General features: G+C 38.5%; 1 protein-coding gene across 1 annotated transcript in view; it reads right to left on the minus strand.

Moving 5' to 3' along the window:
• The window catches only part of gmds (GDP-mannose 4,6-dehydratase), a 165,887-nt gene that overhangs the window by 84,374 nt on the left and 56,162 nt on the right, over nt 1-25,351 (minus strand). Inside the window, exon 7 of the mRNA XM_044128217.1 lies at nt 18,344-18,471. Within this exon, the coding sequence (XP_043984152.1) occupies nt 18,344-18,471 (128 nt within the window). The remainder of the gene's footprint in view (nt 1-18,343; nt 18,472-25,351) is intronic.

Genomic DNA, 25,351 nt, shown 5'->3' on the forward strand with positions numbered 1-25,351 from the left:
GGCGACTTGTCATCAGTTTTCTCTGTGGCAAAGTGGAACATTGCAGAGTCTACAGAGAGGTGCTAATACTCAAGACAGACATGAGACTCGGCTAGCCTTCACATTTCACTGGTCTGCTTTCAACACTCTGTATTCAGCTTGAGGATTCTACGCACCCCTCACAATGGGCTTAGTGAGATGTCCACAGATGTGTCTTCACTTATTTTTTAAAAAATTGACTAATGATGGTGGCTATATGTGGGTAGAGGAAATGATTTTTCATTCACAATGAAAGAAACAATACTTGGAGAAAGAACCTATGGAAGTTCATGAAATATAATACAAACTGACACTGACTAAGTCAAAGTTAAAAGATTCCAATATTACCTGTGGATGGAAAAGAGATACCATGAAACAGAGGAAAAATTCCAGAATAAAGAAAAAAGGAAACAAAAGTAGGACGTGGTTCAAATCAGATATTTGCAAGACAGCAACATCTTGATTGTGAAATCATTTTGAAGTCTTGAAAGACGTTTGGTAAAAATGACCTATTAAAATATTTTAACCAAATAAAGTATTTGGTTAAAATATTTGAATAGGACTGGACATTGTCAACATACCAACATTTTCTCAAACAGCAATAAATAGTAAATAAATAGTTTATATTTATAAATATAGCACAATCAAGTAATATTATTTGATTGCATTATAAAAATGTTGTATATTTCAAACTCTATAATTGGTTTAACACTTCTTCAGGAAGTCCTTACAACAAAGCTCCTCTTTGAAGCTATTAATGTTATCAGTGTTGCACTAAAAGGTATCTCAGTTTTACCGAGTGTTTGCTAATTACCGAGGAATAGTCTGTAGGAGCTGAGTGGAGAAATCGTGGGGGGAGAGGTGATCTGAAATGCAGAAGTTCTGAAACTTTGAAACTGTGACTCCCAGGAGGAGTTGTGCCTTGTAGGCGGCATTTGGTCCACATAGGTGTTTCAGTTAGTCATACAAAATGGAGTTGAATGGTTGCCACCGGAGATTCAAGGATTTCTCGAACATGCATGAAAGAATCAAAACAGCACTGCAGGTATGGTTGTGATAAGGGAATAACATTATAAAATCAAAAAGTAGGTATAATATTTCATTTTGAAAAAAAATAAATAAATAAATGTAGGGGTCAAAAAATACATTTACAAAATACTGTCCCGATTAACATTTAAATTAAAGCATTTTAAATATTTCATAATTAAATTCTGAAATAATAAATAAATATAAGTGACAATTCTTTTTGGCTTCAATGTTTCCACATGTTTTGCACATCTTAAAAACAGTAACACCCAAGCACGGTAGAAATAATTTAAATCTGATATAATCTCATGCTGCCTTTAGACATATATACCCATTAGTGGACTTATTAAATAAAAATCTAATCAAATAAAAGTTAAATATGAAATAAATATAACTGTATTGTAATATTGGATATGGGAACCAGAAGAAATTAACTACATATTTGGCTTGGTAGTTTAATAAACCTAATAAAAAATAAAAATAAATGCGTTTGAGCACAAGGAGTAATCCGATTTATTTGGATCTAAAAGCAGAGTGTGTTTATGTGTGTGTGTGTATATTTTAACTGTCTGGCCTTAGCAGTAAGACAGTTGGCAGCAGAGAGCATCACAGCAAAAATGTTCAGTCTTCTGCCTTCATACACATCAATAACCTCTGTTGGTTCTGTCTCATAAAGGCTAGTTCCACTTCATTGGTTGTGATTAATTGTGAACCACTTTTTCCCATGATTCTCAGCGTGGTCAGTAGAGGCTGACTCCAGTATGGAATTCTGGGAGTGGACATTGGCAGTGCTTCTCACCAGAGCCACGACCTCTCTCTGGATCCCTCACCGGTTGGCCCTTTTTAACCTTTCCACTCTGCCCTCGGTGGACCCAGGATGGACTGGCAGGACTTTAGTGAGTTGGCCGTGGGTGATGAGTTATCGCTCAAGTCTGGACGTTGTCGACATACCAACATTTCTCAAACAGCAATTACAATGGTACTCAATAATTGAAGCCTAATGGAGATGGATGGGGTCAGCAGCAAATGCAGTGGGGGTCACATCACAGGGTAATTCACAAAATTTGTTTCAGAATATGGCCATTAAAAATGCTGGAAAACAACAAGTGAAAGGAGCTAACCAGCAGAAAGCCAACAGTTGGCTTGGAAAGTGAACAGGCATTCAGTTAGTCATACAAAATACTTAATAACTCTTTATTGATAAATTAAAACAGCTTAAAAAAAAAAAAGTAAATCCTACAAAAAATGCAGTATTTTCTGCACTGGATTATAACTCGCGGAACAAGCCAAACTATGTAAAAAAGTGGTGTGACATAGTTCTGAAAATATGGTAACTACTTTTTTTGATTCTTTAGTTTTTCAACTCTATGCAGACAGACATAATAAATAAATAAAATAATACAAATATTAATGACAATGATGATGATTTGCAACTTGCACAATTTAGCCCTGTTTAATTCTCCTGATAAACAAATTTCAAAGTTCAGAGGATAAATTAAGAATTTTTAGAAAACCATGCAGCAGCCTACAACATATATTCAAAAGTATGATTTTAGAAGCTCCTTCCTATATAGGCTTCCTGTAGGGGGCGCCACAGAGGATCATCTGGATCCATCTCCTTCAATCCCTATCTTCCTTCACACACTAATACAGTTCAGACTTTGAAGCAGTTGAAGCGCCAACGTTCTTATTTTAAACAGTAAACTGAACCGCAGATAAAAAATATCAAGGAGCGGTTATCACAACAAAATAGATTAAATTAATGTCTGACATAAATACAAATTTTGGCCTTATAAGTGTTCATATTCTATAAATACATGATTGCAAAAACTTCTGGACTGTTATGTAAATGCGGATAAACATGACTGGCCATGCCAGGACATGCCTCAAAAACAGCAGAAATATGGATAAGCCCTCCTGTTGTGAGACAGGTAATATAGTCTGAAAATATCTCAATTTTGTCACACTATTATTGACATATCTAACAAATAGAGACATGTTTACTGTCTGTGATACCAGAATTGTAAAACAGTGTCTTTGTTTTTTATGGTAAGGGGAACTGCGAATAAGCACAGAGAAACTATCAGGCAACATCAAACTCAAATTGAACTGTTTTCTGTACTCAGACTGTTTAGATCTCATTGACTGAAATATCAGTTAGATTGATGGATTGACTGATATTTCAGTCCAATTAAATCCAATTAAAAATGAAGATAGGACCAGCTTTACTGTTTCTACTTTTCAAGTAATTTAACAACCTTATTTTTATGTCTGACCAAGCAATAGGCCCTAACACCAAAGTTGTTGATATCTGGAAGGTCAATGATGCCTCTTTGGCTCCTTGGGTGTGTGTGTGCTGGAGTAAGCCACTGTCATGCCCTGCCCCAAGGAAAGAGCTGAGTGGGCGGAATGGGGGATTCAGTGGGATCTGGTTGTGCTTGAAACCACAGGTGGTCTCACAACAAGCTCATTCAATGCAATTATGTACACACACAACTAATAATCCTCCTTTAATCAGGTTTTGGTCAAATGCAAGATAAAATGTCCATAACTTTTATAAACAAATGTACGCACATGTGCATTCAGGGGGCGAACTGGACCTGAACTCGGCTTGGTGTCTGTTTAAACTAAACGTTCCAAGTTAATGGGAACAACTATCCACAGAGCTGCTCAGAGGTTTCCTCATATCCTGTCCTAGCCCACACACACACAGACACACACAAAATCATTCCCCACCCCAAAGTGAGGCCCCACAGCTACTGTAACAGTGTAAAATCATTCCCGTAGAAGTCAAATCTCTACATCAACAATACCCTTTGTTTCCAGGGTGTATTTTTAAAACTGGCACCTAAGTTTATTTGGCAAAATCAATTTATTTTATCGTCTTCAAATGCCCCAACATTTGCTTCTCGCCAAGACTCTCAGCATACATGAGCATGACTTCGCAGCGAGTTCCTGAACTCCTTGGTAAAAAATAAATTCATAATGAAGTCTGAGTAAGTCACCAGTTCCTTTTTGCTAAAAGTTGCCAGCATGTTCCTCCGACAGTGACCCACTGTGTTTAATACACATCTGGCTGCCAAGGGTCACTTTCCATTTGGCTTCATCATTTTGAGCCTCAAAGTGAAAAAGACATGGAGAGAGTGAGAAAGAGAAGACGCAGACGGACAAGTGAGCAGAACGGGCAACTGCTGGTGCCTGAGCAGGAAACACCCTTCCTCTGTGACAAACAGCCCAGCGTGCCAACCTCACACTTTTCCCCTAATCAATAATTCAACACTGACTTCATATGAATATAAACAAGCTTTGGAAATACATTAGGCACAGTTTGGTCTAGTTCAGCTAAACAGATGTTGTGTGTCTGGACTTCATATGGTCTCTATATTTGTCTGAAGATGTAACGACTCAGGAGGTAATTGTCAATTCAAATTTTAGTCATTTTTTTCTCAGAGGTCCAGTCTGCTTCTCTCCGACAAAGCCTTGGCGCTTCGATTTCACTTCCTTAAGATGTTTTTATAGCTCGACAAGAGTTCAAAGAAATTTGGATGAAATCCATTTCAGCATCTTTCTGAAATTGAGGAAATGATTGGCACGGAGAGAAGATATTCTGTGGACAAGCAGCCAGATCAAATATGTTTGTGATGATACAACATAAAGCAATGCTAAATAGTATTCTTTGTGCTTTGGAAATAAAAACTTAAAAATAGAGGTATGCATTTCTTCACTTAGTTGTAAACAACCATCAAACATTACTTAATTTCAAAATAGAATCCAGTTCTGTATCAATACAGACAGAGGTATCCTGTTCTCTGCAGTCCTCCAGCGTTTGTTAAAGAATACAGGTAAAAATAAAAAAAAAATAAAACAGCACAAGAAACAAATGGAAAAGGGTGGTGATGTAGATATTTTACTTTCTAGATTTAGTAAAGACATTTCACTAAATACTTCTATAATTAGACAACCCAGCTGTCCACAACAAAAATGACAAAGAAACAATTATGAATATTACACATAGACATCAGTATGAGCTGGGCTTGTCATGAATTTCACTGGAGAGAAGCACACACACCTCCAAATTGTGACCCAATTTGCTGAAAAACGCAAGGAAGTCTTATGCTGCAGACTCAAATTTATTTCTTAGACTGCTAAAGGGATATAATCCAATTTAGAAATAAGATGGGAGAAGAGAAAAAAAGAGTAAGTAGTGGCTAATATTAAATAAAAAAATAAATAATTCATGAGTGTTTAATTCAGTGTGAAAAATACCTAACCCTCTTGTTTTATTTATTTATTTATTTATTGATGGATTTAGAGGTGTTTTATTGTTAGGGTAAAACTACTTCCAAGTCTTCTACAGGCATTGTAGGATAAAACAGTGCTTCTCAAAGTATAATTTTCATCTAAATCAGATAGGAGGCGGCCTAAAGTTTCTCATTTTCTATCTCAAAAAATCCTATTTAGCTTCTCATTCTAACCGGAGGCAGACCCCCAACAGCACCACCAATCACTATTTTCACTTCTCTCCAAACTGAAGTCATAAGAAACAAAAACTACATTCTGAGGATAAGGAAGTCTGTGTTTTAGAGTGCGTGTGCATGGATTATGAATAATTTATGTGTGGCAGACCTGATTGATGTGGGGTATACAGTTTCCAGCCGGCCAGCGGAGGGGCTGCATGTCCGCTGCCAAACCCCAGCACACTGCGCAGTCAACTTCAAAGGGTGTGGTCTGGACTCGCTCATATACAAACACAAACTCTTTCTCTCCCCAACACTTGAACACACATGCAAATCTCCTGTTGGTGTGTGTGTGTGTGTGTGTGTGTGCTCTCAAACTGGAACACACAGGGTGTTGTGTGCTGCATGGAGGCTGTGGGATTTGGGTGGAGGGCAGCCTGGCTTTCCACACCTGTGTTTGCAGCAGTAATTGGGGGTGCGAGCTATTTTGAGGCAGCTGGCGTTCACAAGCTCGCAAACCCGGCAACGCATATATAGAGCTCTTACTGGCTGAGGTGTACAGGGCACGTGGGGTGGCGTTTGCTGCACAGCAACCTGTGCTTTCTCTGGTTACAGAGTGTGAATGCCAGTGGAAAGCTCTAAATGGCCTGTAAATACAAACGGCCATATTTCCAGTTCCAGACCATTAAGGAGCTCATCATGGTCAGCGAACGCAGGCCTTTATGACATGAAAGGCAACATCCTACACCCTGAGGCAGCCACATAAAGAGGATGCATCTCCCAAATAAACACAAAATAGTTTATATTTTTTCTAGTTTCATTAATTACTTTCTTAGATTTTGTCAAGTAGTGGGACAATCACACAAATTATAATACAGACACTATTAAAGTCAAAGCTGGCCTGTGGTTTGTTTGAGGTTCTAAGCATATCTTTATTTATTCACCAAACTCAAGATAAACTTAATCTATCTTCTTATATTGCCAATAAATTGTCATTTTACATCTACATTTAACTCAACTAACTTTGAAGTAATAAATAAATAGCCCTTCCATGTATTTATTTTTCAATATTAAATTTAATAGTTAATCTATAATACTTTTTATATAAAAACTAGAAGAAAATTATCATATAAGTGATGCTTTATTTCCTCCTTGTTCCTTAAGAAAATGGTAACTGCAAGCGATTTTTGAAAAATTTTCCAAAATCCCCAAAATATTTCAAACATCTAGCTGAGTACATACCGTGAAGATTTAGCGCAGTTCCATTGACAAAACAGGCTATGTGTGTGCAGTAATATTACTGGCGAGTTTACTTTCATACATAATTACATAGCGTTCGATATTGAATTGAATTTTCCTTTCTGTTTTTTGAGTAAATATTAAAAATACATCAAACATAAATTCAAAGGCTTATGTTTTAGGGTAAAATGTCTGGAGAAGGGAATGTGCTTTTATTTTATTTTGTGGCATAAAAATGGCAGCAAAAATTTTAAAATAAAAGTGTTGCATTTTCTTTTGCACTGTCTATATTCACTAATGTATTCCTAATTTATGTGCATATGTATTTAAATATTCCCATTAACGTGGCATTCCAGGTTGTCCACTTTGCCGCATATCATAGTCGACTATGACATAACCGCTTGAATAATAAAACAAGCATGACAAACCATGACAGTCTCCACCAGATCTATACTTTGTGGTCACACTGGTTTGAAGAGCAAAGAGGTGAGCTACTAGCTTGTAAATTACTGGAAGATTTGTAAAGTCAGGGAGTAAACACAGGCTGAGGTGAAGTGTGCTTGCTCATTCTGTTTTCCTCCTTGTTGCCTAATCTCGCAGCACATCCCTGTGGTAATTACATCTCATTAGAGCACTCGGGGCCTTTCATGTAGCTGCTGAACATGGCCACCGTCTCTCCCTTTTGGCCCACAGGCATAAACAAAATTTTGAGTTGGTCAGGCCCCTGGAGCCATGAAGCCCTTGCAGCACAGAGAAGTGGCAGGGATTCCCCCTCCCAAACAAATGTTCCCCACCTCTTAATCTGAGGCACCACCCACATCTTTTTCCTCTTCTTTCTGTCTCCAGCCATTTTTATAGTTATCCCTTTGTTCCACAGAAAGCCAAAGTCAGAGAAGCAGAAGTCAGCTAGCTGTCTGCCGCTTGTGGCTCTGTAATGATATAATAAGAGGCCTGTTGTGTTTAGTGCAAGACTCTTTTTATAGCAAATGTCAAGACAGATGTGGAACCATTCAGCTTGATTAAGCATGTGTGCACAAGTATGAGTCACAAGTTGCAAGTGTGACTCAGTAGAAAGGATGCTGACTAAGGATGGGTGAGGTTGACAAAAGAAGTAAATGAAGGAGCAATGAGAACATTTGGAAAAGAGAAAAGAAAGATGGAGGTAGTTCAGCGCTAGCTCGGATAAAAGAGTTTCAAAGAGGTGATGATCAGGTCAACGGAGGTCATGCAGGGTGCAAAACCTGCAACTCTGGGGTGATTTTCAAATAAAAACAATCCACCATTATTGCTGCAGGGTCTCCACTTAGCTTAAACAAAAACACACACACTCACACTGCATGGGGATTCTTGATTAAAACAGAGATTGCAAGCACTCCCATAGAAAGTTCCACCTTCTAAAAGCAAATATGCAACTTTAAGTTTTAATAAGGATGAAGCTGAATTTGAGCAGCAATGTCTGAATGCCTCATTGTGGTGCAGCTCTGAATGCGGCATCAGTTCTCTCTTCATCCATTGGACCAACACCTCTGCGAAGCATTTCTGCACCAATTATGAACTGGTCTCTAAAGTCACTGGACAATAATGTAACTGGACACCAACGTGCTGCTTTGTGAGAAACCACCAGAGATTTTTATGGTTCATCCACATCTTTTTATCTGTGCTCAAACAGATTAAGACAGATGTATTATTTAGTGTACATTTACCAACCTGCCTTCATGTATGCTTGTGCATGAGGATCAAGCATCTGAATGAGGGTTTTTAGGAGTTTTTGCATCGACCACCAGATTTAATATTATTCGTCTGTGTGAGTGTAGATTTACTAAAAGTATAATAAAAAAACAGACAACATAAGGAAGCAATTTGGCTTTGTTAAAGTAAGGAAGACAGGCTTTCAGTGCTGTGACCCAACAAATGTTTCCATTCCCTTTAAGCCACTCGCGGCGCTTGAAACGGACTTCTGGGGACGTTGTCTCTGCCATGCTCAATAGACCACAGAAAGCTCTCTGCGGGGTTGGATGTGAGTTCAACTCCTACGGCTGTAACCCCCACCATAACCCAAAAAAGAAAATAATTAGAAATTTTTTTGTTTTATATATTTACTTCTACTCCAATGTACTAATGTTGAAAAGCATTTGAATTGAAACTGAGGAAGCCAAAAAAAACCCATCAAATTCACAGCTTCTTTTGGTGAAAGTAGTGACTTGTAACATTTTTATCAAAAAGAAAAGTAATAAAACTTAAACATAGATTTTAAAAGAAAGACCTGGAAATGTTGAATAGACTGGTTTAGCTATCTATTCAAAAAAACTTGATAAGAATTCATAAAGAATTTGTAGATCTGTCAGACTCCAGGTGGTGATTGTTTTTTTTGTTTGTTTTTTTTTTCAATTTTGCCAAATAAATAAATAAATAAATAAAAAAGCAAACACAGCTGCAGCCCTAACATCAAAATTTGGGAGCAATTGCTCCATTTTGCAGCATTGTTCAGGCACCTATCTAAAATCCAGAAACGTGCAGCTTTGTTGAAATCAGTTATGTCAAATCCAGGGTTTTTTTGTTGGTATTTTTTAAAGGAATCTATTCATCATAAGGTCTCGGGTTACTGTGGCAAATGTGGTGATTGTGAAATATGACGTGTATCTTTTTGTTCTCTCAGTTATGTCTGGGAACAAAACTAGAAGAATTGGTTTAGTGAATATCTTACACCTTTGACCTAAATTATCTAAATATTTTCTATTCATTATGTTTATGTTATAAAAAGCTGCACTACAGCCTTATCTGTCAACTGTTTCTCAGTCTATTCTAATAGCTGTAATAATATGCCAAGTTGTTACCTGCCTAGTAGAAAAGTAAAGATATTTGTCTAAGAATTCAAAGCAACTTTTATTTATTGAGATCAAAACCTAAAAAAACAAATAGAAATCTGAAATTCATTTAAACCCTGATTGCCACTGAAAGACATAACCTTGAAATATAATTTCCATCTCTTAGTTTCCTTCTACTTGTCATCCTACTTGCTATCATATTTATCTGTAGTGTTTTTGGCGCCACCTCATGAATAGAATTATAATTGGTAGTGAGGATGAAATATATGCCACCTGGGTGCAATGATCGCTAAAACAAGAATCCCTTTTAAAACCTAACAAATTTACTGCAGTGTGATGCAGAAATTCCAGACAAAGTGCCAGAACGTGACATGCAAGGGCCGTGAACAAGCTTGTTTTATTTATAGACAAGGAGCAGGAGGACAGATGCTCCCACAGAAGTGTACACATGCATAAAACATTTACAGTTCCCACTTTATGTGAACACGCAGACACAAAAAGCAGAGTCACAAAGGTCAGCCAGTCAAACAAAAATGTAATCAAGACAAGAAAACAGACAGAGAACTGTGAGACAGAAAAAAAGAGCTGATAATGTCACTGAGCTCTTGTGATATTTGGCTTAATTTCGACAATCTGGACTAAGAATCTTCCCACGAACCGCTCGACCGTCTGACACTGAGAGAGACGCAGAGAGCGAGGGAGTGTGAAGGCGCAAAGGAGGAGGTCACAAACATTCCAGTCGCAAAGAGTCTGCCAGACTCCTCAGACAATTAAAATGAGATGACCCTAGTGCCCCCAACCCTACAAACATCCCTCAACTCCATTAGCCCTGTCTGCTAGTGCAGCAAGGGCCTCTCTCACTCCCTGCATCACAGTGATACTCCCTAAAATATCACAACATCAGACTCTGCAGTTTTTTTAAGACAAGTTTTGAAACTTGTTTGCATTAAAAAAATTTAAAAAAATCACATATGTTCTCTATACCCATATAGACACTTTTACTGCTGAATAATTAAAACATATTTATAGTGCTTCTTATCCACTGCTGCAGTTAACTCTGACATGCTGGATTCAACGTTTAAGCTGTACAGTTGATTGCGGTGGGTTAGCCACCTGTTTTCTTTTTAAAGCTAATCAAAGCAGGTTTCTGCTGTTGAAACTCCTACAGATTCATAAAAGCTTTTTTGATCCCTTTATTATTACTAACGGTGCAACAGACACATATTTTAGTGCAATATTGAATAATGATTCTAAAGTAATGTTGTACACTTAAACACTGGCTAATTTCTTTATTTTTTTTTCTTGAGATGTTCTATTTAAATCCATCGCAATGAAGCTCTTGTCCTTTCTTCTATTAGAACTGTTCACAGTCACACTCAGGCCCATGTTCAGGGACACCATTTAGAATCAGTTCAGTCATGCGTGACTTTCTTTTCATATAAAAGTTACTTTGTCATTAACTGTCAGCTTGGTATGAATTTAATTTGTGAATGGCTTTCCCCTCCCTCCCTGAATCCTGTGTTTTGTTTTCATGAAACGGTCACAGATCTAGTGCCACACTTTTCTACAGACAGCCTCCTCCACAGGCAACAACATTAGAATTTCCATCCAGGAGTTATAGTAGTTATTTAGAGAACAACGGTACAAATGTACAGATAAAAGTTCCTCAAAAAATATTTATGTCTCTAACAGATACAAAAACCAGATAGTTGAAGTTGAATATTTGAAGAAAATATAAATATTTCTGTCTGAGAGCATTTCTGTATGAAACACAACAACAAACTTTTGTCCAATCAGAAAACACTTTGCATAGAGCTCTGCTGAAATAATTTGACGACGGCCTGGTGTCGGCTTCGGAAGGCAGATGCATTTCTGGGAACACAATGACACAATTTCCATCACGCGTCTGTCAAAGAGAGCCGATTTCATCACTCTGCATGAAGTATGTGGGGGCCTTTATTTTCACCATGCACTTCAGTTTCCAATACATACGCAGAAATAGAGCAACTTTGCCTGACTACAATAAGTAACCCATTGATAATCAAAAAAAGCCTCTGTTCATTAAAAATTTTTCTCTGGCAAGAAGAAATGGACACATTAAGGAGTTACTGACACTTCCAATGAGAGTCAGAAAATGGGGAAAAGATCTACATTACATTTTATTTTTACTATTTATTTATTTTTTTACTGTCTTGCCTCCACCAGCTGACTCCTGCACCTCTGTCTTCGCCTGTTGAATGCTCAGGAGGGTCCCTAATCTCCCCACCAGCAACCCCCTCTGGAGACGTCAAACCATCCATTATTTGCTCCTCCCTAACCTTCTCTCCTGCTGCTCAACTGCATCTTTCCAGGTGGAAGGTTTTTTTTTTTTCCTTTGCATGTGTGATGGACGTCACTCCAGCCACAAACCCGTCATCTAGCAAACCTGTTGAAATTCAACAATTCAGCCCTGAACAGATGGCAGAGCTGCTGCATACTCCAAAAAGCACAGTTACGACTGTATCCGTTTATAAAGACACCAAAACGGCACTCAAGTCAGTCTGTGTGATTCCTTTCTGCGCGAGGATTCAGGCTGAGGATTCTTGTTACATAAAACATTAAAGAGAAAGCCGAGGAAAAAACCTGCTAGAGAAGAAGCAGCAGAGCATCTGCTTTCATCCTCAGCCTGGCAGGGGAGAATTTAAGCCAGTCTGCCTGAAAGAGATCACCAGCTGCAGCTAAGTTTAAATCGGGCAGCAACAGTTTAGCTAATTCTTTCAGAGGGCTTAAAACAATCTGCTCTAATTGCACTAATTGTCAAAAACACTGCATTAAATTTTCTTCAAGTTGTTTACCAACTTGAGCTGGTAGACCACATGTTAACTCCCTAAATGTTCTACAAACCCAATAAAACTCTTAAATTTCAATTTCCATTTTCCAATTAGTATAAAAGAGTGGCAAGCACGTACTGACAGATGCAACTTGGACTCAGAAAGGCTTTCAGGGAGGCACTGGAGGAGACATGATGATAGGAATGATGAATTGAGTGACTTAAAATAGATCTTGGGGGAGGCTTTCTCGCCCCATCGGAGTCCACATCTTAAATCACTGAACATTGGCTGAGTGTTTTCTGTGGCATCATACCAGAGGGACAGAAACAGGCATGGAGAAGTTAAAAATGTTCACGATGCAGGAGGAAGATAAATAAAGAGTGATTGTGTAAAACTGACTCCCTTTTGCTGCCCTAACAAAAGAAGAACAGATAACAGAAAGATCTATGACCTAATATTCTGCAATTTTAGGTCATAGGTCTGGAGGTGCGGACTTTGTAGACATTTTAAATTTTACCCCATCGCAAACGTTTGTAATTCTGAGACTATGAAGCGTATCAGAATTTGACTGCATTGTAAACAACCATCCTCCACTGCAAAGAGAGAAGTGCCGAGCCAAACGAAAAATGTTGTCAATATTTATTCAATATTTGGGAGTGTGGTCAACTAATCGGCCACTCTAATTGGTCTTGGCCATGCTTCCAAAGATGTTGTGGCCTTGTTTAACAGCTCTTGCAATTTCCAGTACGCTTCATGAAGCTGGTGGATTACATATGTCATGGCCAAACATTAGCGATTGTGTAGGTCCACAAGTTCAGCAAGCACTCGTTTCTCAATAGTCAAAGGTCCACACCTTCTGAAGCAAAGCCTAGAGCAAAAATCTATTTTTTTTCCAGGCTAATTCAACACAAAAAATAAGAAAATTAAAGCCTTGTTTTTCAACGGAAATGTTTGATTAACAGGAAATTTTTTATGTCTCCCATAAATGTATTTATCTTAATGTAAACATGTGAAGGCAAGTAGGCAAATAATAAAATACCTTAAAAGTCCTGTAAGCAGAATCTATAGACCTCCAACTCACATAAGGTTCTTTTCGTGAAGTTCTAGCATTAACAAAGTTTCTATCATTTTAACTGTCCCCCCTTTTAGTAGTGTATATGCACAAAAATAGCTCTATGTATATATAAATACTTGTAGTAGTTTTAGGGGCTGTGGGGTTTCATTACTTTGAGCCAGTAGGCAGATTAAACTCCTGCTAACTAAGCTTCTGGTTGAAGTTTAGGGGATTGAATTTCACCTGCAGTTGATGACTTTAAAACAGAATCAAGCATGAACCAACCCGTGCCCACACACCACTGGTGGTGTTTATTCATACTGTCTGTTCTGGATGTCACATCACCATGACAGCAGCCACAGTCACACAAGTCCTGCTTCGCTGAATGATCTACACTTCTGTTGATTTGGGTGTTCTGTGCCAGCAGGGGTTCAGAGGTCGCGAAGCTGTCGTCATTGACAGGGAGGTTTTGGTGATGAAACCTAACACCCGCTCCCCTCTGCCCTATTAGCTCTCATTGTAAGTTTTTACCACCCCAGCTGTGTTTATTAAAACCTTACTGAGCAAGGAAAGGTATTTATCAGCTCCCTGATTCACAGCTCTAAAGACCCATGATGGCAAGTATATAAAAGAGAAGTTTGTCAGTGTTTCTTAAAAAAAAAAAAAAAAAAAGCACTGACAGCTATGTGACGCCGTCTACTTTAATACCCTCCTTGCATTTGTGGAAACAAATAACTGTGTACACACAGTTCTTTCCAACCCATGCATTTCCATGCATGATCATAAAAACCTAATAAATTCAATGAATAAAAAGCCTTAAAATTATAAATCTTTGATTTCATCACCTCAATATTGCTCAAACAATGAATAAAAATCCAAATTTTAACTTAAGAACGTTAATTTAGTGGGAGAATTACTTGTACCTTAACACATATTTTATATGTCTTATGGCAGCTTAAGTACTGCAGATAAAAAAGAGCTAAATTACTGGTGTTTTGTTTGTTGTTTTGTTATTTTTGCAGATGTGGATATATTAAGGCAAATGTTGCACATTTACTTGTGTAATAAAGGACAAATAAATTAATATTGGTGTATGATACACATGAGAAAAAACTGTTATCAAACAGATACTGAAATGCAAGTGATGCTAAGGTCTGGAAGTCCGTAAGAAAACAATCAAGTAAGGACATAAGCTAAAGATGCAAGTTAAAAATAGATCAATGGAAGAAAACAATTTTCTGTGCTCAGAGATACAAATCCAGAGATTCAGATTTGTTTATCTTTTAGATTCTGGAAACTAAACTCTATTCACAGTCCTTTTTTCTTTTGTTCTCATCTATCTAGGCCTGGAAAGTGATGAAAGCAAATTTCATCCTTTCCAGATTTTTCTTGAATATGTAGGAACACTGAAACAAAGTAGCAAAGAAAAGTTTCAGAAACATGAGAAAGTGAGGCCTGGTGAGAAAAAAAAGAAGCCTAAACCATAAAGCTGTACCAGTTACTCCAAACTCTCTTCTATGTGCACAAAATATCTTTTAACTGCCAAAAACTAGACATCGGTAGAATTATGGTATCAACACAGCTGTACCATCCATGTATGGCCTACTCCTGCATCTATATGTGCTCATTTAGAGCATTATGTGAGTAATGCCTGTGGTTTTTTTTCTCTTTTGCAGACTCAGAATCAGGAATCTGTCCTGTATCACAGAGCCGTTGAACCAAATTAGGCTTTAAATGTAGTCATCAAACTGAAAAATTCCAATCCCTCTTACGGAAAATGAGATCAGGGGGATTTAAATTATTTTATTTGATGATTTTATACTAAAGCATTGAGCTCCTGACATCTATTTCAGATTACGATAACTATAAAGGGCTCCATTGAGAGCGACTGGGCAGCCCGAGGTCTGTCTGCCTGGCTGCGACGGATACCCGATACCCGGCTGAGACGATGCCCAGCCAGCCGCACGCCTTCAGACGTCGTTAGAGCAGACACATAGCACGCCCCTCCTGCCACCCGCAATTCATCCACAGCCAATTAGGAGCAATTTCCCTGTCCTGGGTGGGGTGACGAGAGGGAGACAGAAAGCGAGGAAAAGCAGTTGTCAGCCCAAAAGCAGAGGCAGATGGTTCTGTTTACTGATGGGTAGTTGTTTGGCTCTGCCATAGTGACACAAAGTTGGTAGTTTCTGAACGGGCACCATGGGGGGCATTAGTGTCAAACGTGACCTCTGGTGGTCTGGTGGTTGGGTTGGGCTTTCAACTAGGGAGATAGTTCAGTAACATATAACGTACAAAAATTGCACAATCTCTCCTCTGCATCGGTTCCCCTTCTGTACCTCCAGCTTCTGTTTGGCTTCCTGGAAATAAAAAGAAAAAAAAAAAAACTTTCCGAAACAGGAGGTGCCTGATCCACCAGAGCTGGAATGTCGCGGTTCCCACAGGAAACCTGGTGCATCTCAACCCAGGGCGTCCTGGACAGGCAAGTACTCACACAAATCTCTCAACAGAAGGCTGCAGCTATGAAATTCCAGCTAGAAGAACATATCTAGACGAAAAAATGTTCTCAATGGTATCCAAGAACCAATGTTTTCCTAGCAAAATAAGAACATTTATACTTTTAGTCAAACCTGCAGTTAAAACTAAACTAAACATTTTTCATAACAGTCTCAAACTTACATGCATGATTCACTAAAATAAGTCCAAGTATGCCCATTTTGTTCTCCATCAGTCCTTGCATACTGATATTATGGTCAGTGTAGTTTACTGAATATGGTTTAAAACTACAACTAGCCAAAAATACAGTTCCCTGAAGGCGTTTAAAAGTTACTACACTGTAAAATGTAATAGTATATCTTACTCAAAAAGAAAAGTGACCTTAACTCATTCCAGCTTACTCTGTTGACTATACTAACTTAAACTTAGCAAAGACAACTTTCTACTGAGGCAAGTAATCAAACTCATCAGCAGCAAGTAACCCGAACTTGGAGTTATGAGTGAGCAAAACGCATCTGCATAACCAGCAAAAAACTCGGCATCATTCGGCAGCTCTCGTTGAACGCACATGCGCAGCTGGCCACTGACGAGTGACGACGTGTTTGAAAGAAGCGCCAAACTGTCAACAATACGGCGATTGCTGCAGCTATGTTTTGTCACGGTAAGTCCCACTGTTTTTTAGCAAACTTATATTTGTTATCTCGGCCGTATAATTCATCCGTAAGTCCAGGTTTTGAGGTTAACTTTATGTGTAATGATTTAGCAATGCCTGGGACCAACGTTAGTCGAAAATATGTTTATTTAGTGGCAACAAGATGGAGCGGCAGAGCAAAAAAGCTGTCCGGGGCGCAAAACAAAAAAAGGAAAAGGGATAAGGATAAAGATGTTGGCGGGTTAAAAAAGCCGCTGTACTGTTATAGAAGGCTTATGATGAGTAGACTGCCATAGGTGGGACAGCTGTAAACTGCAGGAGAAGCAGCCATGATGAAGAAGTGTTACGTTGATATGTAATTGTGTTGCTTCTATTGTCAGGACTGCAAAGACCCAGACGTGTCTCACACCCCCACTGGGATCCTGACCATCATTCCTGAGGACAGGCAGGCCTCCACTGACTCACTGCACCTCCAGTCTTCAAGTACTGCCATCATTTTGGAAGGACGTCTTGTCATGAATGATCTTGGAAATCTTCCACATGCCATGTGCTTGCTCTTTGGACTTATTTATACTCTGAATTTGGAGTACCCTCAACATAGTTATTTTTAGCAATAACACCTTAAAATGAATTAGCTACTTTACTTGGAGATTTTGAGGCAATCGGTTTCCTAACTTTTTTTAAGTAAAGTGAACTTATTACATTTTACGCTGTAGCTGACAAATCCTGTTTTGTTAGCAAAACTATTTTACTTTAATAAATTCCTTTTGGAAGATGAAGCTTTGACATTTAAGAACATACCATTTTGCAACTTTTATTTAGTTTGTATAGACCAAAGAGTCATTATGTGTACCACTACACCCCCACCAGCAATGCATATTTCAAATATGCCTTCCTCTTTTTGTCCGTTTAAATCTTCTTGTCTACTGACCTGACTTCCCATAATAATGCAATGACTGAAGCTTCATTTCCAACAAACCATTCAAACCATAGCATTATAGCACTAACCAGATCTGACACATTTGACCCCACACTGTTTAGCTGAAGCAGCGCTCCATAACCTTTTCACCCTAACTCAGGTCTTAGAAACCCCACCCTTCCTCCACCGTCACATTCACAACCATCACCTGCCAATAACAACACAGTTCACTGCAAGAGGTTTGCTGTTAGACATGGCAACCCATTGAGTCTTTCATCTCAATAGCCATGCACACGTTACGACCTTGACCTATCACACACTTCAACACACATGCAGGAATGGATGCTTCCATACACACACATGCACAAGAGGGATAACACACACTTTCAAAAACACTCAGCTGTCTGCTCCTGGACGAAGCGACCCCACTGTTCGTTTCATCTCCCCACGCCTCTCTCTGCTTGCTGCTGGCACCATTACCTTAACACAAACACAGTATTTCTGTCATCGTCCCCAGGACGCAGTGTTCTCCTAATATCGCCCTTTCTTCTGCAGCCATCAGGGGATGGCGATGTGGGCCTGAAGGGATCTGGGACATGGGTGAGTTGTGGGAAACCAGAGTACAGTCTGTGGCCTCACAGCATGCAGCCCTCTCTTTCTCTTTCTCTATCTCCAAATCTCTTTTGGCAGAGAATCATAGAAGGCTTCACGCTGATCACATATTATGGCCTTAAATGATCTGGGAAAACATGCCCCGTTAGTACTATGTGCACATCTGAACGCCGTTCAGCTTTGAAGCTGTGCACAGACGGTTGTGTGGATTTCTGAGTTGTGTGTTTGTGTGTTTTACCTCCACATAGTCCTTGGCGTGGCCCCAGTCCCTCTTGGAGTCCAGGTTCCCGAGGCTGAAGCTCTCCAGCTGGCCCAGGTGAATCTTTGCCACAGAACGGCTGATCTTCCGTGTGACAAAATTTGCCCCTGAAAAAAATTTGAATTCAGGATATAAAACGGGTTCAATTCATTCTAACATTCACCAGCAGATGAATGAAAAACAAGAAGCAAATACAATGCTGTTAAAAAGCATTTGTCCCCTTACAGTTTTTGTCTATTTTTGCTTCCCTAATTCTCCTGACTTGTTTAAGATCATTTGATAAATTTGATCATCAGACAAATATAACCAGAGTAAGTACAAAAAGCAGTTTTGAAATTGTCATGTCATTTACTTATTTATCCAAACTGTCCTGTTTGAGACAGTAACAGCAATCTTTTCAAATCTTAAATATCTATGATTAGCACATTTGTTTGGAATGTTGCGTTCAATATCTAGCCAAACTCATGCCTAATTATTGAATGAACTGAAAATAAACATCAAAACACATCATGCCCAGGTCTCATGCATTTCAAGAACAGATAAAAAATCAAATCCTTAACAACTGTTGGGCTCAAAGGGGATGAAAAGCCATTTCAATTTCACACATGGAGAAAGTTCTAACAATGGAGAACCTTCATAGAAAATTACTCCAAGGCCATCATCAACTCATCCAGGAGGTCAAAATGAACCAAGAGGAATATCTAAAGTCTCCAATTCAACATAGTGGTGGTAGTACTGAGGTCTGAGGCTACTTTAAGATCTCGACAACTGGTATTATTCATAGAAGAATAAGAATATCCCATTGTTAGTTTGTGACCAGTAGCTGAAAAGCACAAGGGTTTTGCAGTGAGTCAATGATCCAATGCAAACCAGACTGTCCGTTTCTGATTGACAGCAATTTCAGAAGTATCAATGACAGCTATTGCAAACACTTGATGGTAGTTGTATTCCAAACCTATTTTTTAGGTTTGGGGTCAACTACGTTTTCACACCAGGCCTGGTAACTTTAGAAGAAATATTTCTTTGGAAATTCCATGTTTTGTTTATTCATGCTGTATTTATCAATTATTACAATTAATTGGATATTCAGAAACATTTAACCGTGACAGTAAAACAAAAGCAAAATGAATCTGTATTAGGCAAATATTTCACAGCAATGTAGGGGAACTTAAGGCCTCATTTTTGAAGATGAAAATTCCAGTGACACATACTAATATTCTGCATATTTCTCCAACACCACACACACGCCGACACGTACAGACTTCCAAACCTCCATTAGTTTTCCAACCCGCTTTAGCCAAAGCAAAAAATTCAAAATGTAACTCTGAGTCAAATCAATTCGTTACCAACTCACATTACAGCCACAAGACCTTTTTTAGAATTCTTCCCTCTCATTTTCTTCTCTAATTCACCATTTTGGTGTCAAATCTGGGCTTGATGCCAACACAAATTTCAGGCCATCTGTCTGTAAACATTCAAAAAAAAAAAAGGAACAGGGACATTCCACATGGGGAAAAAAGGAAAAATTTACCAATCCAGACCACCATGGTGTTGCCCATGTAGTATCCAGACAAAAACCACCACAATGATATCTGCCAGATCACCAGCATCGTGCTCCTCATCGGAGCCGGCACACGTGGCGATTTTATCTGCAGCAGGACAAACAAGCTTCTAATGAGAGCGTGTGCGGCTGGAATGGTTAGACGTGCCTTTGGGTATTTTGTTGGGATGGTGTGGGTTGGTGTCATGTTCTACTCGTGTTGTGGATGGCCTGTGAATATATGGTGAAGCCTCTCCAACTCAAATAAAGCATTATATTGAAGGAAATCAACACTAAATATTAGGTTGTCATGTCGAATAACGTCACAATCAGAGTTGAAGTAGCTAAATAAAGTTTGAGGAGTTGAACTCATCTGCACTGCCTGTTCAAAAGGCCAAACTGGAAGACATCAGAGTATAATTTCAAAGGAACTCTGTAAGTTTGCATCAAAGTATTTGCTATTTTTAGTTTATGCAACATAAATCTCCCACAGCCTCATGCTAACCTCTCTGAGACCCTGTTAGAACTGCTACATCCAAGCTGAATGCTGCCTTTAAGCCCTGAGTCCATCCAGGCTGTAACAGCTCAGTTCTGGCCCCACACTGTATCACTGTTCCCCTGACATGGAGCAGAGCCTCCATTTAGACACAGGAAAATCCTGTGTACCCAATCATGCGAATGCACTAAATTTGTAGTAATTATTTCATAGGAAAGCGACAGCCCTAGGGCAGGCTGAGCAGAAACAGATCAGGAGAAGGGTAGACATGCTTGTTTAAGAAAGTACAGCTTGTTGTGCGTTGGTGGTGGGTCACATGTCCCCTGTGTCAATGCTTCTTTGTTGCAATATTGGAATGATGTATAATGAACTTAATAAAAAAAATTAAAATTTTAAAAAGATTCCTGATCTTAAAATCAATATTTTTGGCATGAATTCAGAAATAGTACATGTCCACAGAGCGTAGATAAATTGTCAATGGAAAGCCCCTTCCATGTCAGACCTTTCCTGTCTTTGCATGATTGTGTGTAATCCTGCCTTAGGGCCTTTTTCTAACCTGGCAGTTCATCTGTTCTGGCAGATACCAGCGCTCCCACTAACTGTAGTGAGACGCTAAACAACAATTATTCATCTGCCGCTGACACAGACGTGGATGTCAGTTTTTCTCTCATCCATATCAGCTAGACAGGCTCTTATTTCATCATAGAGTGGGACATTCATCACACACCTACACACACAAAAGGTAATAAAGAGACACTGTCAGGTTACATTATGTGAGGTGTATGATCCGAAGATTTGGTCTTTGACCTGTTAGAGTGTTTAAAAGTCGACACTGCTTTGATTATTAACTGCCTGACTTTCAAGATCTACCGTTTCAGCTTCAACTGACTATGAAAAGGCATTATAGCAGAAACAAAGTGGCATTAGATGGGAACTGAACTCAATAGTACTAACTTATCAGTAAGGAAAACGCAGTGATCTGAAAAGTATTTTAACATTTTATTAAAAAAGGAAGCCTTCAAAGATTGTTTATATATGCTCAGTATAAATAATATTGATATCAAGAACATAATTTAGCAAGGTTGGCATTCCCTAGAAATGCTGCTTCATACTTTATACACTTAGCAGTAATGGTTGAATACTGAAGAGACTAGCTTCAGTAGCTTTGCATTAACTGATTATGTTATTCCAAGCCAGCATTGTTCAGACGTTCCTGCAAAATTCATGTTTTAAGTCACAGGCCATGACATGACATAAAGGGAATGTGTGTCATGTCTATACGACACAGTATCAGGTAAATAAATTGCTGGAAGGCAAATAAAAGTATTTAAAGTCAATAGAGATCTTTGAGCAATTCTCTTTCTTTAACAAAGTCATTATACTTTAGAGCCAGTGGTGAAGACACGAGAGGATGCTGCTGAAACAGATATAAAAGTACTTGAAAATGGTTTGGTGCTTAGTTCATAGTAAAATGATCTATCTTCCCGTCAGTCCCCTTTATTATAGGTAATTTCAAACATTAGTGCTTGAAGTGATTTTGGAAGTGTTCTTTTTTTTGTAATCAACAACAAATGTCTAGTTTGCTGTTGATCACATCCAAAATATATTATTGTCAAATTGAACAATTTAAATACATTTGCAAGGTTACATTTCTTACCATTATCCTTCAAACACTTCTGCAAAGCAAACAATCTTAATGATTTATAATTTAAAATTATGTAGAACTTTTATCAAATGAAAAGAACTTGAATGAATCTTGGGTTAAGGATCTAGACCATCATGATTTTAGTCATGTTTCCTTCCAAATATGCAGATTCTAAGAGAATGCTTGGAATGTTGAAAAAAAAAAAAGCTAATTAGGCATGTTTCCACTCCTGATCTGGAGGAAATCAAGCAGGATATGCAGAACATAATTTCGTCAGATTGAGATCAATAAAGTATTTTGTTGCTGGATGTAGAGACTACATAATGTCCCAGTGTACAAAAATGTTGATAGATTTAAAAATTATCAATTGATGATTACAATGTCATAAATTGTAATCAATTGGTTTAAAACTGTCCTTTAGTTTCTTTAATCTAACCTAATTTAGAATGAAAGTTATGATAATGTTCATTTAAAGTGGTATAGTACAGTCCAAGCCAATCCCATTAAATTTTCTTTTTTTGTTTTTGGTTAGACTCAAGAAAAAATGTAATCAAAAGCTCATTAGAGCAGCCCTCTGTCTAGTACATACTATGATCTTGTGGGCCAAGTCAATGTAACTAGAGCCCAGTTTGGCGACTACAGCGAATTGGAAAGCTGAGGTTTGATTTGATCCAAGAGAAACTTGAGTTTGAAGGTTAAACACAGGTTGTCAAAACTCTGCAAAGCCTGTTTGGCTCTTAAAAGGGTGTCAGAGGTACATGGTGGTACACAGTACACCAATCAGAAATAAAGTCCATTATTTCCCCCAGAGCACACCTGTAGTATCCTTGTAAAGCTCACACCTCTGTTTAGAGTGGCTCTGCTCCCTGCCTTCTCTAATTGGTGCGCCATGGACCCAAGCTTGGGGCTAATGGACGGGTCTGCCCGGCCCCGGACAAAGCCTGCTCTGTTACAGACTCTGGTGTTAATGTGTTTCCTTTACTGGCAGCGGCAGCGTAGGACAGCCAGAAGGAGGTGGAAGGGGTGAGGGGAGCTGAGAGGGGAGCTGACAGGAGGTTCTGAGCCCAAAAGGGGCAGCGGTGGCCGTTTAACCTTGCCCACAGCCTGGCGGAAAGTCTAATAAAACCGTGGGCCATGAAAACTGAGCAGACAGCAAAACCCCTGCCAGAAACTGACACTCACTTTCTCTCTCCCACTCTCATTTAACTTTTTCCCCCTCCATTCCGTTTCGTTCGTTGGCCAACAGGAAAAACGTAGCAAACAGAATTCGTTGGCACAGCTGGGCTTGAGCACGGGAGGAAAAGGAGGAGGAGGGTGTTGAGAAATGTATGGAGATGTCTCCTATTCCCAAGCCAGACCATGTGGGTCCAGACAGGATGGGGACAGGAGCTGTCAGCTGGGGGCATGGGTCTGGGGTAGGATGGGGAAGAAACTGTGGTTTTGAGGAGATTTTGGCTCAAGAGGACTTAGTTACTCAAAAAAAAATTCTGTTGTTCAAGATATTCTGGTAAATAAAAAAATAAAAAAAGTGACTTATAAAGCCTTAAACTGTGTGAAGGCTCAGCCCCCAAAACACCCAGACATTTACATCTCTGACTCACACACATTTATATTACTGTCTGTCAGTATATTTATGCACATTTACTGAGACTAAACCACAATGTGATTTATTCCAATCTTTCCTCTGTAACATTTATTCTGAAGACATATTGTGCGGTTGTGGCATGGCCGAGTGGTGCATTAGGCCTGGAAAAACTGAAAGGCTATAAGCTGTAAAGCTACACAAATGCAATACTTGATTAATTAAAAATAACTATCAAAATGATCTTTAATGGAATATTTGGGCAGGTAGAACATCTGCTCCTTTTGTGTGCCTAGTTTCAGCTTCTAGAACAATTTATTGAGTAACTATTTTTTTTAAAAAAAAGCCTGCAGGTTGTTGACATTTTGGTAAAGAAAGAAAACAAAACAAAAAAAGACACTAAAGAGTTGATCCAAGTCTTTTCCAGATATTTGAGTCACTTCTGTTACGAGCTTGTCTCAACTGGTCTTATTTCAAACATGCAAAGTGAATAATAAACAAGACATAATTTCATTTTCATAGTGTTGCCATAGAGATCTTTCAGCTACCTCAACACTGCATCTACACACCTGTTATGGCATTCAGCCAAAACTCCAAATCCCATAATCTTGTTTTGTCTTTGAATGATGGTCTGGGGAGTGAATGGGTAGATCGTGGAAATGTAACCTTTAATTTCTATTTCCGCTCCCTCTTAGGTTTTAAGTCAATTTGTTAGCACCAAAATTAATGCAAGCTCATCTAGTGAATATCCTATTTTTCTTTATCTTCATTAAGTTATTGAATTAAATAGGCTACCTAACAAGCAGGAGGATTGAGTAATATTGCAGGAAAAATATTTTCCAAAAAGGGCTACTTGGTTCTACTTCTACCTAACCAAAGCCTTGTCAATGTCTGCCATTGCTGTTATTGATTCATTTTCTGAGTGATATCTGCAGCTTCAGCAAAGAGAGAACATTTGTGCTACATCCAAGACAGGTCATGGGTTCTTCTCATCCAATATAGTGTCTATTCACACCTGGAACACAGGTCCCTCATGTAATGGCTGACACAACTGACAGGAAAAACGCATGGAGAAAGAAATGTGATGCAAGGTGATCTGGAAGCATAATAGTACAATAAAAAGACAAATAGTTTATTCTGTGTACATGAACTTAAAAAATAAACTAATGAGTACTCATTATTTCTTCCCTTTATCAGAAAATAATAAAATATCCTCCCTAATTATTGACATTTGTGGTTAGAAAAATCCAACCTTTCATTTAGTACAGATCTACATGAAGAGCATATATTCAGGAGTCTAAAACAAAGCAAACTGTGATCAGCAAAACTGAGTAGTGAGCCATGTTTACACATAATGATCCAGAATTAACAGTTATAAGTGATATTTTTGTTAAAATCCCAAGTTTTTGTGATGAAAAAATTAACTTATATAAAACATTTTAACTGGGAGGCATATTAAGGAAAAAAAAATATTTTCCATCATACCATCATTAAAAAAATATAGATTCTGTTGAATTTAAATTTAGCTTGTTTTTTTAAATTTTTGTTAAAAACAAAGGATGCATATATGGCCACATAGAAGTAGTCCACATAATAAATTTGTGAAGCTGTAGATTTGTTTCGAAAACCTTGTTTGGGTGCATGTTTTTGTTGACTCTTCTGAATACCACCAATAGCTGTCATAGGGGTGTAAATGGCTGGTCAGGGAATCGTTAAATTGGATC

Source organism: Gambusia affinis, linkage group LG10 (assembly GCF_019740435.1).
Source record: "Gambusia affinis linkage group LG10, SWU_Gaff_1.0, whole genome shotgun sequence".
NCBI classification, from domain to species: Eukaryota; Metazoa; Chordata; class Actinopteri; order Cyprinodontiformes; family Poeciliidae; genus Gambusia; species Gambusia affinis.